The sequence below is a fragment of the Hippichthys cyanospilos genome, chromosome 2, assembly GCF_059441005.1.
Source record: "Hippichthys cyanospilos isolate Australia breed blue-spotted pipefish chromosome 2, RoL_Hcya_1.0, whole genome shotgun sequence".
Lineage (NCBI taxonomy): Eukaryota > Metazoa > Chordata > Actinopteri > Syngnathiformes > Syngnathidae > Hippichthys > Hippichthys cyanospilos.
Genome location: NC_142370.1, coordinates 20,296,064 through 20,312,030, shown reverse-complemented (window position 1 = coordinate 20,312,030; position 15,967 = coordinate 20,296,064). Strand labels below are relative to the sequence as shown.

Sequence of the window (15,967 nt, the reverse complement as noted above, 5' to 3'; positions counted from 1 at the left end):
TTTTTTTTTTTGCCGCCACAGGGAGGCATCGACATTTTTTCTGCAAGGGTGGCATTTGGTTGTGATCAATACGAACCATCCAGTGCAGTCTTTTGTATTGTTTTGCCGAACGTAGTGGTCAAGCCATACAGCACTTTAGATTACTATATTTACTTCTAGCAGGAAGCTATCATTTCTTATCTTGGCGCATGTCTGTAACATCCCATACTGTAAATGGCATTCATCATTTAAACAAATGCATAAAACAAAGTATAAATTTGCCTTTAAAAAAGGCCTCTACTTGCAGAAAGCAATATCCCGTTTTCCTGACAGAGAAAAGACACTTTAATTAATTAACATTTCTGAATATACATTTGGTGTCATCTAGTGATACAATACCGTATGTAGATATGTATCGTTCACCTTTGCTTTGATGGTTCTATTCATCACATCCTGATCCCTCTGGATTTTAGTGCACGTGGTCTTATCTATTTGAGGACAAATATAAAATGCCAAGACAATTTTGTCCTTTTAGCAAATTCCTACTTTGCTTTATGTGGCATTGCAGGGGAGCAATGTCATGGAGGAGCAGGACTTGAGAGAGATTGGCATCACAGACCCAGGCCACAGAAAGAAAATCCTGCATGCAGCACGTTCCCTGCCCAAGGTATGAAGCATTAATCCTGAAAATTGCCCCAATTTCAGTTGCCTGCAGACATAGAGTACCAGTCAAAGTTTTGGAAAGACCTTCAAATGCAAATGGTCTGCGACGCATTAACACGTCAACAAATTTCATGCTATTAACTCTTGATAATGCACAACTGTGAATTGAAAGTCGTTTCAGGTTATAAAGCCTCACTGTTTTCATAAAACGGACTGGAAAAAAATTCCAAGACGTTCAAAGTGGTTATCTGAGCAAAAGGTGCCTTTCTTTGAAGAATCGACTTCCTTGTTGCAGGTGAAAGCACTAGATTGTGATCGCAGCTGCTCCCTCTCCTCCTGGTTGGACAACCTGGGTCTGAATGAATACCTGCACAACTTCCTGGCCAGCGGTTACCGCTCTCTGGACTGCGTCAAGAATCTTTGGGAACTGGAGATTGTCAATGTGAGTAGGAGGCATGGACCTGGACTGTGAGGCGTGTTAATGTGGGTTTGTGGTAATTGGGATTTCTGATTTTGCGTGTTCTTCAGGTCCTTAAGATTACCCTGCTTGGTCACAGGAAGCGTATTATTGCATCATTAGCAGAGAGACCTTATGAAGAACCTCCCATCAAGCCTCCTCGGTTGTCTCAGATCAGGGTGATTGTAACTTTTTGTGTCAAAGAAGAGTTGAATTTGTTTAGTTCAGCCATGCTTGGCTTGTTTGATTGTGGTAGACAAAATGTTATGAGTTGAGTTGATTATCAACAAACTGTATGATGGTCTCCAGTGCCAAGACCTTCCTGCATCCCAGTCCTCATTATCACTTGGTACGATGGATACATCCACGAGCCAGTCCATGGATCCTCTGCTTCCAGCCGGGGAACCTGTGAAGAAGAAAGTGCCAAATAACGACTATGATGTTACTCAAAGACACCGCAATGAACGCCGCAGATCACATGTGCGCTTATCGACATCTTTCTTCTCCGCAAGTATTTCTCCTAGTATGAAGCACGTGCCAGAGCTCTTGCTTTATTTTCTCAAGGAACGGAAAGAGGAGCGACACCGGGAGTCCCGTCTGGTTCTTCGGCCACCTAGTCTGGCGGCTCCGTATGCTCCAGTTCAGAATTGGCATCACCAGCCTGAGAAGCTCATCTTTGAATCGTGCGCTTATGAAGCAAGTGTGAGTTCTTATTCATCTGCTTGTTTGAGAATTTGGTGAACTTGTCAAACCGCAACGGGGTTCTCTTCACAGTACCTGGGTTCCATGCTTATTAAGGAGCTCCGGGGCACCGAGTCCACCCAGGATGCCTGTGCCAAAATGCGGGTCGGTGCCAATTTTATCGTCTAATATCATTACACAGCAAACCTTCGTGTCCTTACTACCTTGTGTGTGTGTGTGTTGTTGTTTTTTTGTCTTTTTATTCCAGAGGTCAACAGAACAAATGAGAAAAGTCCCCACCATTGTCCTCTCTATCACATACAAAGGTGTGAAGTTCATTGATGCAGCCAACAAGGTCAGTAATGTAGAATATGTTATTTCACCTGAAAATTAGGCTCAAAGTCATTAAAACAATCGTATTATTTGCAACTCTAAGCAATAAATAAAATATTAATAAACTCTGCTACAATGCATTGGTATTGCTCTTGTGGTCTTCTACTGACACCTACTGGTGTGAGGTTACGCACGCCGGCGTTGATACTTGGTAATCAGAAATATATTTTAAGCATTAGCGTTACTTCTTGTTTTCAGAAGTTAAAAATAGAAACTCCCAAGTCCTTTGAGAGTTTGATTTGGCCTCATTATCTGACGTTTTTCTCACCTTCTTGCAGAATATCATCGCTGAGCATGAGATCAGAAATATTTCCTGTGCAGCCCAGGACCCAGAAGACTTGTGCACGTTTGCCTACATCACCAAAGACTTGCAGACCAACCATCACTACTGTCACGTGTTCAGCACAGTAGATGTGGTAATGACAATTGTTCTTCTTATACACACACTGTACTGTAAATTTTTTGGACCCTAGTGTTCGCTGCCTGAACAAGGGTTTGAAAGTGTCATTGTCCAATGACAAAATTGTCCAACCCAGTCCAACAACAGTCTTAAGGCCTCCTAATAGAATAGAGAGTAAAGATGACCGTATCTCAAGAAGTTCTTGTCCTCTGGGCGTAGACAGATGGCGATTGTTTTGGGAGTAGGTTAATAAAGTATGATCAACCTTGTGTCCGCAGCTTGAGACTCTGAATAGGCTTCAATAAGCTGAGTTAGCGATGATTCCTTCAATGGGAGACACCAACTTCTCCATGTTGACAACCTTTTGCTCAAGGATTCATGAACAGCATCCAGTTTGTTGTTCAAGTCACTCGCCCGGATCGCTCACCCAACACCTTCAAAGAAGACCGGCAGTCTTCCCTCTAATCCAGTTGCCCCCATCAAGCCAATTTTGCGTTACATCAGAATTCCGCCAACTCCAATGAGAAAGATCCCTGTTATTAAAATTCCAATAATGTAGATGTCCTGCACATCCTCTATGGACAAGATTGACAGACAAACCATCCTCCATTTGTTCCACGGCATATCCGGCAGCATACGTCCCGGACGGGCAAGAAGGCTCACCCCTGCTTGCCGTTCTCGTCGAGACAATTTTGTCAAAAGCCCAGCCGACCGATTCCATGGTTAGATTTAGGGGATGAGAAATACTGCAATAGGCTACAATTATAGATAGGACAAAAGACAATGCAAGACAGACTGCAGAAAAGCAGGGGAGATAAGGCTTGGAAGGAGAAGAGCAAAAACGCTTCCACCAAGAGCTAAGCAGGAGAAAAATAAAAAAAGCAGCAGCAATATAAACAAATGAATCAACACACAATCACTGGTAGTGGTTTTGCCCCATGGATCCACCTTTCTTTATTGTTTACGTGATCGCGTCTTCTCAAATCAGAATTTGGTCGTAAAATCAATTTAGGCAAAAAATAAACTTTATTCTGAGATGTAGCATTCACCGAAAGTAGGCCTGCAAACACTGTGATCACTCTCTTTTAGAACCTTACCTATGAGATCATATTGACACTGGGTCAGGCGTTTGAGGTGGCCTATCAGCTGACTCTGCAGGCCCAGAGGACCAAACAGCAACAGAACCTACCAGCGGGTACTGCTTCAGAGCTCATTGAGACAAAGTCCGGCCGACCTGTGCCCAAACCACGAGGAAGTGTTCGCAAGTCGAGGGTGAGTCCATCATTCATTCCAGAAAATATAGGCTATGCTTACATACCATTAATATATGGTATGTAAGCATACCATAATATTACTAAATACCAAAAGCATAATATAATCAAAATGATAGTTGACCAATCATATGGAATACCATAACCTGAGCAGGTAGTCGATTCTGAATGAATGGTCATTTTAATCAATTGGGATACCTCCCATCTAAACCCCAACATACAGATCACGTATGACTCTAAAAGACAACATTTGCAGGGCTCGATTCACAATCCGCATCATCATTGGTTCATCATCTTGTCTCATCTTGCGTCTGCTGTTATTCTCACACAAGCTGATTGTTGTATTTTCAGAGCAGATGCGACATCCAAGATACAGCCCTCAAAGCTTACCTAATCATCTTAATTTGAGCATGATGATGCTTTCTTGCAATTACCATAGCACCATTAGTGAGTAAGTGCTGAATATGGAGGAGACAAGTTCACTTCAGGGAGACATTTCTGACCGGAGCTTAATTAATGAGCTAAAGTGAATCATTTGGTGTTCATCGTTGCTTCTCAAGTCTTTGGCCGGGAATCTCCTCCAACTATTAAGTTATTATTAACTTGAGCAGCATGACACTCCTTTTTGGAACTGTACTTCCTGCATTTACATGGATGCAACTCTCCTCTTCTCATGTCATTGTTCTGTAACTTTTGTCCAAAAGCGCTCCTCCTTTACTCAGAGACAAATGTAATTATTCAGGTATTTTTGTGCATTAGCCACACTTTACTGACCTGTTTGTCACTGTTACTTGCGGTCTGAATAGCAGCATTATTCAAAGCGCAGGGTAAATGCTTATAGTAATCTGATTTGTGTTTTAAGGATGACCTTTTGGAACTGGAGGGAGATTCCCAGTCACAGAGTGGCGCCACGTGGCTCATGGACCCCAAGGAACCCAAGCGTACAATCAGCACTAAGTATGAGACCACCATATTCTGAGTGGACCGCCACCATTCCTTATCTTTCTGACATCTGAACTTCATGCCCGGTGTCACTTTTTCTCCTTCCCTTCTCCCCTCCGTGTGCCTTTCACTGCCCCGCTTCCCATCATCCTTTGAATACTTGTAGTCGAGTGATGATTTGATCATCTTCCAGCTGGTATTATTTACACTAAACACCTTCACTGCTAGTTGCTTCTGTTTGCCTTGCGTGCTCCCCGAACTGGCTACAATACGTGCCGCCCAGTCAACAATCTCTCTGTTGACTCTTGGTGATAAGACCTTTTTTTTCTTGGTGCTTTTCCTGCTCTGCTAGGCAACCGCCGCTCTGAGGCTTTTCATTCCCGACACCCAGCGCTTCCCCACAGCTGAGAGGCTGCATATATTCGGCTTGTGGGTGACCATGGTCTTGTTTTTTTTTTTTTCCCCCCCTATTTTAAGCAGGAAGATATGGTCCAAAAGAGGGCAACATCCCAAAAACACTGTGATATGGTCATATAGCTTGCAAAGTTAGCATTAAAGCACTTTCCCAGACTCCCCAAGTCAAGTGTATCCTCCTGCGGTTTTGCCTTACTTGAAGATAACACCCTTGTTTCAGGAAGTGGGGTTGCATTGCTCCATAAATCTCTTATTATCCAGTTAGTTTAACTATATTTTAACTGTGTGCATGTCATCCTTCCTGTAGCTAAACATGCCTCCCAGCCAGTTTAAAAGGACAACCCCATTGCATGACGGGTAGGATGTTTTGTGGCGGGAAAAAGAAAAGAGCATTCCTGACCATCACCAATCTGGAGAGTGGGGGGCATTGTTGGGCCGACATCACCGCCTTCATCGCTTCAATTTCACTTCCTTCCCAGAAGAAACGTATCACAGCATACAGAGGGCCTTTTCAACACAGGAATCCATCTTTATACTCTTCTTAAATTGAGGCGTGTTGTTTTGTTTGCTTTTTTAATGTTAAAATCTAAGGCATGCTGTATTTTAATTTGTGTCATTTATAATACCCAATACTCAACCTGTATAACTGTGATCAGCAATCCTGTACAAAAAAACCCAACCTCAATTTACCAAAAGTAACACTACAAATAGGCGTGTCCCAATACAATTTATTCGCTTTGGATATGATCCAAATATTGTGGCATATACTGTAGACTACTGTCCAATACAATGTCAGAAGGAAAGATATATGGTTTTATTTTATTTGTAGTTTATTTATTTTGATATTTTTAGTATGAAATGTTCAAAGAGACTTGATCAAGGTGTACTATTCATTCCAAGAACTATAGTCTGCAACAGTAGGTATGAGATAATGCAGCTGTAGTCAAACTCTATCTGACATTGCTGGATAGAAGAGCAGGAGTGGTGTCTGGAATGGACTGCTTGTACGTGCGCATTAATATTGGAGATTTTGGATGTAGATCCATATAACCCAGTACTTTTTTGTTTGGTTGGTTATTTTGTTTGGCTGGGGGCTGGTATCAGACCAATATTGATGTTCACTATAAAATCGGGCTAACTCCAGAGACTGTTTTCATGGTACCATATTTAACGGGTGCTGCTTTGCTATTTGAATTTTTTTTCCATGTATTTTGTATTTTTCCATGATTTGATTGGACATTTGCCCTAATGCCGCAACTTAATTTGGCTCCCTTCTCTTTTGTCCCATTAAGTTAGGGAGATTATTCACCAAACCTGCCATGCAGGGCAGTACTTGATTGATTATATATATATATGTGTGTATATATATATATATATATATATATATATATATATATATATACTTTTTTTTTTTTTTTTGGTCCCCCAACACGGTGCAAAAAAATATAGAAATAGAAAGAGAGCGGTCTTTTCCCCCATTAGCGGTACTTGGTAGTCAACTGGTGTGTCTATATCTACATCAGTTACGGTGTGATTTACAGTGATGAATATGCAATAATTCAGTCACGCATGTGTCTAATCATCATTTTTGTGTTCACTGTGAAATGAATCAAAATCTTCCTTTTCAAAGGAGGGCGAACTCATTTATGTCAAACATCTACACATGTTGCGTTTGGTACATTTTCAGATTAGTGGGGTTGAATTTATGGTACGCTGTCTTTAACACGCTGGCGATGGCACCTTTAGCCTTCAGCATGGTCCCATTTTGCCTTTGCACACCACTGGGGATTAGAATACATGTTTGGGGACAAATCTGGTTGGAATAAAATTGTATATGAAACTAGTGATCTTTATTTTAATACTTGAATGATTTTTGTTTTTATAGATCTCTATACAGTGTGTATGTATGTATATATGTATGTAATTTTGATTTACGTCAAAAGAGATTAAAAGGACTGTCTTATAAAGGTACACATATCATGGTGAATTCCCTGTGATTATGGTGGCTGAGCAAACACAAGAGGGAACTCATTTCAGGGAAAAAAAAAAGATTGTACATATTCTTGGGCTTCCTGTTTTTTATGATTATTTTCGTAATTGTTCAATTAATAAACTGCAGTTTGAGAGTTTGTTCTTTATTCATATTATATCACTGAGTGGTCTCTAGTTGATCAGACGTAATAACATGCCCGTTGTAAAATACAGATAAACTGCTGAGATTGAAACATATTTAACAGTATGCGGAATGCTGACTGCCAGTAAAACGCAATCAAACCAGTTGCAGCAACAACCCAGACGGCATTTAAAAAGCCTGGAGCAACGTTTCCTAAACTTTAGTGAGCCAGGAAGCATTTTTTACCTGAGAAGAATCTCATGGCAGACCAACATATCACAAAAAGTATACCGTATGCTGGCCAATGATGTACAGTACTGAAAAGACAATCATTTGACTGTCACCATACATCACTGTCATAAGTAGATGAAGAAAAAGTTTCATGTTTTTTTGCCCATTTACGTGTAACTGGATCATTCCTGCACCATTTCTAAGAAGCTCATTACACATAAAAGCTCCAGGGCACAGTGTTTATTAATCACTTAAGTGTATTAAAAGGTCATGTAACGTTAGGATGCTGCTACAATCATGGCTACTGCAGTGGCATTATGACTATGTGTACCATCTTCACAAAGATAAATGTTCAATTTTGTTTGAAAAGGTTGGTGAGATATTAAAGAAATATTTTACTTCTTTAGCCACTTGAAGCAGTAAAAAAAAAAAAAATCTCTAATTTGATAACTAAATTCTTTTTAGGGACAGTTAATACCATTGTCGGTGCTCACCTGAGGCTTGAGTATATTTGTAATTTAAAAAATAAATACAACATGAATAAAAAAATCATCCTCAAATTGACAAAATATTAACGTTTTACTGATAAAAACGGCTAAATAAAGGTTAGTACGGTATTTTAATGAAACATTGCATACATGATTGAGTGTAGTTTGCATTCTCTACTTCAAATATTGAAGGGAACAATCATTTCCTGACAAATGATGTTTGAAATACTGTTAAAGCATCAGTGTGTCATATTTATATTCATTTTAAAACACCACAATATATTTTAGTCTGTCCATCCACTCCTATTTTCTCTCACCGCTTATTTTCACAGTAACCGCCAATTATATTACATGGGCAGCGTCACTCAGTTGGAGGCAGTCATGTTTCTTCTAGCTACAAAAAGTTTGTTTTGTTTTCAGGTGAGTGTGTTTCTGGCCTGTATGCCAATTGTAAATAGAAGAAGGAGAAGGAAGCGGGTGAGTGGATGGGGTCCTGCTCCACGCAACACAAATTTGGCAACGGTGCTCAACGATTTGGGTTTTGGAGTTAGGTTGACTAGTTATTCTATGTTTTTTTTTTTTTAATTCACCCACCAAACACGAAAGAATGGAGAGCAGGTGTGGCTTCCTTATATCACGTACTCCCCCCTGCATGCGCCATGTTGTTGCCTGTTGTTAATTCTCGTGCGCCTGGATCGCCGTCCTGCATTCTACTTGACCGGTAAGAGTTTTATTTGCATCGTGGAAATTGTTGGATCTTCTCCATGGAGTCCATATAGTGCAACGCTCGTGTCAGTCATCATGTGTCGGCATTGTGAGGCAGACACATTCCAAAAACATGCATGGAAGGTGTACTGGACATTCCAAATTGCCCTTAGGTGTGATTGTGTTTGTAAGAGTGAGTGGTTGTTTGTGTACCCTGCAATTGGCCGGCAACCAATCTGGGTGTCCCCCGCCTGTTGCCTAAAGACGGCTGGGATAGGCACCAGCAGGTCAGTGACACCAGTGAGAATAATTGGCTATAGAAAATGGATGGTTGAATTCCAGTCGTGCCACATGTCTGTCAGGTTTGTTCCACATGACTATGTGACAGGAAGCTGATTGGCCAGCACAGTGCCCCGCCTTTTTTCAGCTTCGGTGTAGGCAGAACACACAGTCTCAGAAATGGAATGACACCGACACACACCTCATCTCATCTGACCTACATTATTGTCGAACTCTGGTGAGTTTTGATTCTTCCGTACCCCACTGGTGACTTCATCCCAATGTTAATTTTGTCCTTCTTTTACTTATGTGCTTTCCATTTAAAAAAAAAAAAACATTTAAAAACAACTTTAATCTTACCTTAGAAGGGTAGAGATGTTTATCTCCAGTTGATATTTCCACAGATTCTGCAGCACTTCCTGCTTCTCACTCACATTTTGAGTCCAAATGACATTTTGAGATATATGATGACTTTTCTTATGAGACCCATTGTTGAGTGAGCAAATTTTTAAGATATCTTGCTTAATAAAGGGAATTAAATAAAGTAAATACTGTGACTATTTGCCAGTGAAGCCTGTAAGAGACAATGTGCTGAGATTAAACATTGTTCACTGTTTGTGAGTTACACAACCTCTGTTTACTGTTAAACATTAAGCTAGACCGCTGACATTTCAATGTAATTTTTGCATCAAGTAAGACTAATATGTTGCTAACACAGTCAGACACACCATTTTAAATTATTTCCCTCAAGTGCAATAAAAGATGTTTGGCTAAATGTTTGATGGCGCTTCAAGTTCAACACCCAGCCACTTCACTTGACAGATCTCACTTAAATATCCTTAATGGGCCAGTCGTCACGAAGGCATTTGAGCAAGCAAAGTGACATTCCTCTCACTATTCGCTCTTGACTCAGCAGTGGGTGCACCCTGCTGCACAGGTGTTGCCTGCAGGAAGCTGCAGAAAGTTCCAAGAATAATTTGCTTCAGGAAAAAAAAAAAGGAGTGGAAAATTATTTGGGGTTGTTTAACAATTAACATTTACTTGGTATGAATCCGGATGTTAGGCTAAATTACTTTCTCTGTATAATTCTGCTGATTTTTATTTCCTGTGAGTGAATCAGCACGGTGGTCAAGTGACCTCCACATCAGTCTCCCAGGTCTTAAGTTGTTCAAATTTGTGCTCTAGCCATCCTGTGTGGAGTTTCCACGTTCTGCTTGTTCTTCCATAGGTTAGTGCCCTGCGATTGGCTTGTGAGCACCCCACGAGGAATGCGGCCTTTAGCACAAAATCAGCTCATATAGGCTCCAGCTAACCAAAAACCCGAATGGGTATCTGCCAGGATATAGATTGATAGCTGTTACGTAAATAGCTTTGCATATTTCTTTATCATTTGTTGGTAAAGCACAAGTAATGTAAATGACGGACGTAAACTGAAGTTAAAGCTCCAAACTGCCAGGATACCTCATACTGTTGATCGATAAGAACATCTTTAATTGCAAGTTTTTGAAAATGTATAATCATTGAATTTATTCCTTTTGAATTAAAAACGGTCTAAATCTTACAAAGTGTCCCTTTAAGGCACACCGACTTATTGGGCTCAGTCTAAATAAACATTTGCAAATTTCTAAATGAAAGTTTGCAGATTTCCACATAACAGGGCACACTGGATTATCGGGTGTACCGTATAAGCACACCGCACTAAAATGGTCGAAAGAGTGTATTTCTATAGCACATTCTACATCTCGAAGCACTTTGCAAAGGAACACATTCGCCCGTGGAGTATGGAGGATCACTGACAGCAGATAGGGGATCAGAATTTTGCTATACGACACTTTGACACAGTCACCAGGATTGGAGGTTGATCCCATAATCTTCTGTTTGGGAGTACTCTTCCACTGAATCAGGCCACCCACTTTAAATAGTGCAAACCAATAGAGCAGAGGAGACATACGATCTTCAGTTTCAGTTGAACTCATAAAAAAAAAATATATATATATATATATATATATATATATATATATATATATATATATATAATATTTATATGTTTGCGGAAAGGAATGACTTGCAAACCATCGCATTTGGATATTTGTCTTATTGTCCCGACTTCACAGGAACAGGGATTTGTAAAACAAAAATCACAACAGCGTAATCGGATGCATGTCATTGGTCTTTGTATCATTAGTGTAAAATGACATTACACTTGATAACCGGATACAGTGAGCCTGAGAGCAAAAACAAGCAAAAACTATTCTGTTAAAATACAGTAGACTGGTCCTGCGTTGCTACATCATTTTCCCCTTCATTGATTATTTTCTTTTTAAACTCTTTAGATTCTTTCACAACTTGATGAACCACCCGCAAGCCTCTTTCCTGAGCAATGTGGACGGGTGACACATGGAATGATGCTGGTGCTTTGGCACGCTTGAGCAATAAGGGCAGTGGAAGCCAAGACAGTGTGATCAGCATGAACTCTGGCTTTGTGAGTCAACCTCTCATCTCCTCTCCTCTCCTCGCTTCAACTGATTGCTTATACAGCTCATATTCTTTAGCGCAAGTCTCTTCCTAAGTTTACATGCACACCAATCAAACTACACTCAATTTCATTCGACACACATCAGTGTTGAGAAAGTTTGGAATTTTGACTCGACGTTTAAATGCAGTTCAAATTCTTTTTATTTTTTAAGTATGATGTCTTCATTTATATTACTTATAGTATACTTATAACATACTACAATTCCCAAACCGCAGTCGGATGTTGTTTCTTCCCATTTACTAATTAATTTACAAAACTGAAAACGCTAAACATTTTATTTTGTAAAATTACTTGAATATACAATGGATCCCCACTTTTTGTAGAAGAACCAGGAATAGCCCGGCCCCAAAATAATAAAAATCCATGTGTAATTTTCACCTATTTAAATTGCATTGGGGGGGAAAATACTTTTTTTTTAAAAATGCCCGTAAACCTCCAATATCCCGTATACCTTACCACCAAAGATAAGGGTTATCCCTTTATAAATAAAATAAAATAAATGGGGGAGATTAACATTCACAGGGAAATTTGGAACAGGTTGACCCACAAATAACAAAAAATCCACATGTAATTTACACCCCTATGAATGCATTGGAGAAAAAAGTACAGTACAGTATTAGAAAAGTAAATGCCAATGAACCTACAATATGCATCTATTGTATGTATATGTAGAAAGAGGGGTTTGCCCCTCAAAAAGAACGTTCATGTAAAACTTACAAACTAACAAAAAACTTCATAAGAACAAACAAACAAAAAATCTTTTACTTTTTTAATACAAATTGTGGACGGGGGCGATATTTCCACAAATAGGTAAATCCACGCTAACAAACAAGTATGCAGGGGTCCGCTGTAGTTTTGGTTTGTTTAATAATCAAGCAATAGATTCAATTAGTTATTATTTTTGCTGCTATTTTAGTTTTAGCAAATGTGTTTTTTCAACATTTTGTCACAGATGTTTTTCTCAATTTCATTGTGTGAAGACCATTCAATTTAAAATTTTGATTAAAAAAAACAAAGAACAAAGATTTAGGGGGGATTTTGCTGTGTTGCGTGAAGTGTAAATGTGTGCAAAAACCCGAACAACGGACGCCAACTGAAAAATAATGATAATAATAATGATAATAACAATAATGATAATAATGAAATCTCTTCAACGGAATGTTGTTCCTTTTGGTTCTCAGAGCGACGTTCAGGATGATGTGATGATAAGAAAGGGAAAAAGAGGTGGGAGGGACAGAATTTGTACGACTGCACGTAAGGCATGTTTGTCTGCAGAGCGAGGACAGCATGGAGTACTTATCAGCTGAGGAGAGGGCGTGCCTCATGTATCTGGAGCAGACCATTGAAGCATTGGAGGTGCAGGAAGACAGCGGACTGTCCAATGACGAACCAGACTCTGGTCACCCTCCAGAGAAAATGGGGCTGAATAAAGTCAAGGGTATATGAGGAAATGATACATGTGCTTAAATAACATGCCTATGTATTCATTTAAGTATGAGATTATTTGTTTATTGATCGATAGGGAAATCATTCCTATGCTTTGGTCTTGTAGATATTTCGGGACTGAACTTGGAGTCTGGAAAGCTTCGGCGGTCTGAGACCTTGCCCACTCTGCCAGGTGGCTTGTTGGTAATGAAGGAGTGTGTGTACATTACATCAAGTGAAGAAAGCAGAACAGAGCATTATCTTTTGAATCAAACTCGTGAAGCAAACTCCTCCGCTGCTTCTGAAGCAGAAGAGCTTCCAGCTTCGATGTATATCAAATCACAGCCCCAACTTATAGTTACCGACTCAGTCACTGGTCGCAACGTCCCGCTATGTGCCGATGCTAACGGATTGTGTTTACCCCCCATTGACAACCCTCCAAACATAATCACTGGAGTTACTCCTGAGTTAGATCTGGGTCTGATTCCGCCGCCATCAGACTTCATGGATGATCCGGCACCCGATCCAGAGCCCGATCCGGCACCCGATCCAGAGCCGGAACCAGAGCCCGATCCGGTACCCGACCCGGAGCCCGACCCGGAACCTGATCCAGAGCCCTATCCGGAGGCCGAGACCATTAACACCTCCCCTCAGTCCGGCAACAGCAGGCCGGTCTCTATTGACTTGACGCAGCTATACCAGAGAGCTTTGGAGAAGAGACCTCCATTCAGTCCCCCTGTTAGCAAAAAACCTACAACCAAGCTCCTGACTGACGCTCGTCAGAGTCGGAGTCTCCCCGCCTTGGAATCTCTAATACCGGTGAGCCGTCGACCTGAAGCCGCAGAGCCCAGGAGCCCACCCGTCGTGGCACCTAAGCCAAAAAGGTCTTCATTCAACTTGCCATACCACTCGCGAACAGAAGACTCCAATTCTCCCATTGGAAACGGCAACCAACAACAGTCGGACCGTGAGAGAATCCACCTTCAGGCCCTCCAGAAGCTTGGCTTGCTTAAAGGTTCTGTGACTGATTCAGGCCCCGCCACCAATCATAAGCTGTCTCCACAAACTCGAAAGTCATGGGCAGATCCTCCATCCCCAAGCAGTCCTCCAGTCCCAAGTCCTTCCGATCTAATATTATCCTATCCCTCTATAACCACTGGGTCTCCTAACTCCCTTTCATACGCCTCAGCTATTCTGCCTATCCCCTCTACCTTCAGTGACAGTGCCAGATTTCTTGTGTCAGGGCGTGAACAGTCTCCCGTGAACAATATCGCAGGGAGGTCACTTTGTACTCAAATAAAACCCTCTTCCTCCACACCGTCAGACCTGGTCAAGGAGTTAACCAGGGTGACGGGGGCCCAGTCGGGTGCCCCGGAGCACGCCGGCCTCCGCCCGAGTCGCACCGCAGACAGTGAAAGAGTCAGCGTCGAGCAGTGCCTCAGTCATGCCGCCAGCCCTGATTTTCGTAGACGTGCCTCCTCCAGCTCTGCCTTACTGCAGTCAAAGGACTCTCGCAAGCTGCAGCGGTCACAAGGCATCAGCGTTCTGATCTGTCCCCGGGATGGAGATGGAGTGGAACGACGTGAAGCCCTCAAGAAACTCGGACTGATTAGGGACTAAGTCTAACCAGACACCCCTAAAAATACCATTATGGCCTGTAAATACATATGTTATGTACAGTGCTACAGGAAGTGGGTGTGTCTCCCAGTGGATACCTTGTGTTGATCAACGGTCCCCCAACGGTGGACTGCCGCATACTTGCAATAATTTGGCAACCTAGTTCACTGTACTTTATAACCTGCCTCACAAGACTTGATGGTCATCATTGCCATTGTTATCATATGCTACTATAGTATACTATTGCACACATGTGACTCCTAAAACTGTCAGTTCGGCACTTAGGGATTCATGTTTGACTCTTATGAAGAAATGTTTAACATTTATATGTATAGTTAATGACGGACGTCTGTTTCTTTCTTTTTTCCAACACAAGTTACTTCCGTTTGGCTGTTTTCTGATCACCTTCAGATGAGTGGATGGCTGTAGAACTGATCTGTATTTGGAAAAGCATCATCAGAGATTTAATTTTGCATACATTTGTGTAAAATTGAGCCCTCTTCGCTTTCGGAAAGTTAAATCGCTTTTGTTGTGTTGTGTCGTGTCGTGTCAAGTCATGCATTGAGAGGCACCAGTCGCAGGCTTCAGGCTTCGTCTCAATGCAGCGTAGCTATCTAATGTGAAGGCGAGGGAACTGGTGCAACCAGTTTTTCTGTAGTTCGCCAATAAACTCAAGTGATTGTTCATTTGGAGGAAAGCGAGCTTTAGAACGAGTTGTGTTGTGTTTTTAACTTTCTAACAGGACAGACTTTGCAAACCCATTCACCAAAATATTGTGAATTTAATCTAAATCTTCAGTTAAATTTGTTGGCCACTAGAGGGCGGTGGTGATTCAAACATTACCCCATGCAACGAGACAAGCCTGAAAAACGACCAAAACTATGGGCAGCCAATATAATCGATATGTTGATATTTACCTATTGTATGCGAATTAATATAACCTAGTGAAACAGAAATAAAGCATGCTCATATTCCTTGCATTTTTACTTCAGGCTATACCGTAACCGTATATGTGTGTATGTGTGTAAGAGATGCAACTTGATTTATTCATTCGGAACATGAAAATGCAGACTGTTGGTTAGATTAGAAACGACCCGAACATCACCAGAAATAAATATGCTAGGAAGGGAGGGAGGTTTACAAATTAGCCTGAACAGTGTGCAAGTAATTGCTAGGATCTTGACTGCTGAGCATTAAAGTCCCAGTGAGCAATGCAATATCGATAGCTTTAAGTCTATGTCAATTATTGTGGATTTAAACTCTGAAACCTATTGTTTTTTTTTTTTTGTTTTTTTTTTTTGGGGGGGGGGGCGAGTCTAAACCTTGACCATAACTACATTTTTACTTTGCTGGGAAAAGTTGCTAAAACGTCA

General features: G+C 41.0%; 2 protein-coding genes across 6 annotated transcripts in view; both read left to right on the top strand.

Moving 5' to 3' along the window:
• anks1aa (ankyrin repeat and sterile alpha motif domain containing 1Aa) overlaps positions 1-7,326 on the top strand; it is a 49,640-nt gene extending 42,314 nt beyond the window's left edge. For 4 of the 5 annotated variants that reach the window (XM_088439044.1, XM_088439016.1, XM_088439052.1 and 1 more), the window contains 10 exons: positions 548-646; positions 938-1,084; positions 1,171-1,278; positions 1,409-1,579; positions 1,664-1,801; positions 1,874-1,945; positions 2,049-2,135; positions 2,452-2,589; positions 3,663-3,845; positions 4,707-7,326. In XM_088439044.1, coding sequence (XP_088295170.1) covers positions 548-646; positions 938-1,084; positions 1,171-1,278; positions 1,409-1,579; positions 1,664-1,801; positions 1,874-1,945; positions 2,049-2,135; positions 2,452-2,589; positions 3,663-3,845; positions 4,707-4,823 — 1,260 coding nt within the window. In that variant the 3' untranslated portion in view covers positions 4,824-7,326. The remainder of the gene's footprint in view (positions 1-547; positions 647-937; positions 1,085-1,170; positions 1,279-1,408; positions 1,580-1,663; positions 1,802-1,873; positions 1,946-2,048; positions 2,136-2,451; positions 2,590-3,662; positions 3,846-4,706) is intronic. The other variant, XM_088439026.1, reaches the window with a different exon arrangement.
• Positions 7,327-8,660: 1,334 nt separating this feature from the next.
• LOC148427783 (uncharacterized) lies at positions 8,661-15,572 on the top strand. The gene is made up of 5 exons (XM_088435856.1): positions 8,661-8,753; positions 9,126-9,254; positions 11,350-11,498; positions 12,828-12,990; positions 13,105-15,572. Exons 3-5 carry the CDS (start codon positions 11,397-11,399, stop codon positions 14,595-14,597), a joined length of 1,758 nt encoding a protein of 585 aa, XP_088291982.1. The 5' UTR covers positions 8,661-8,753; positions 9,126-9,254; positions 11,350-11,396; the 3' UTR covers positions 14,598-15,572.
• Positions 15,573-15,967: the final 395 nt, after the last annotated feature.

Coding starts and splice junctions, on each gene's coding strand:
- LOC148427783 (XM_088435856.1), top strand. CDS start 11,397: ATGTGGACGGGTGACACATGGAATGATGCTGGTGCTTTGGCACGCTTG. Junction 11,499..12,827: donor TCAGCATGAACTCTGGCTTT/GTGAGTCAACCT, acceptor GTTTGTCTGCAG/AGCGAGGACAGCATGGAGTA. Junction 12,991..13,104: donor GGGGCTGAATAAAGTCAAGG/GTATATGAGGAA, acceptor TTGGTCTTGTAG/ATATTTCGGGACTGAACTTG.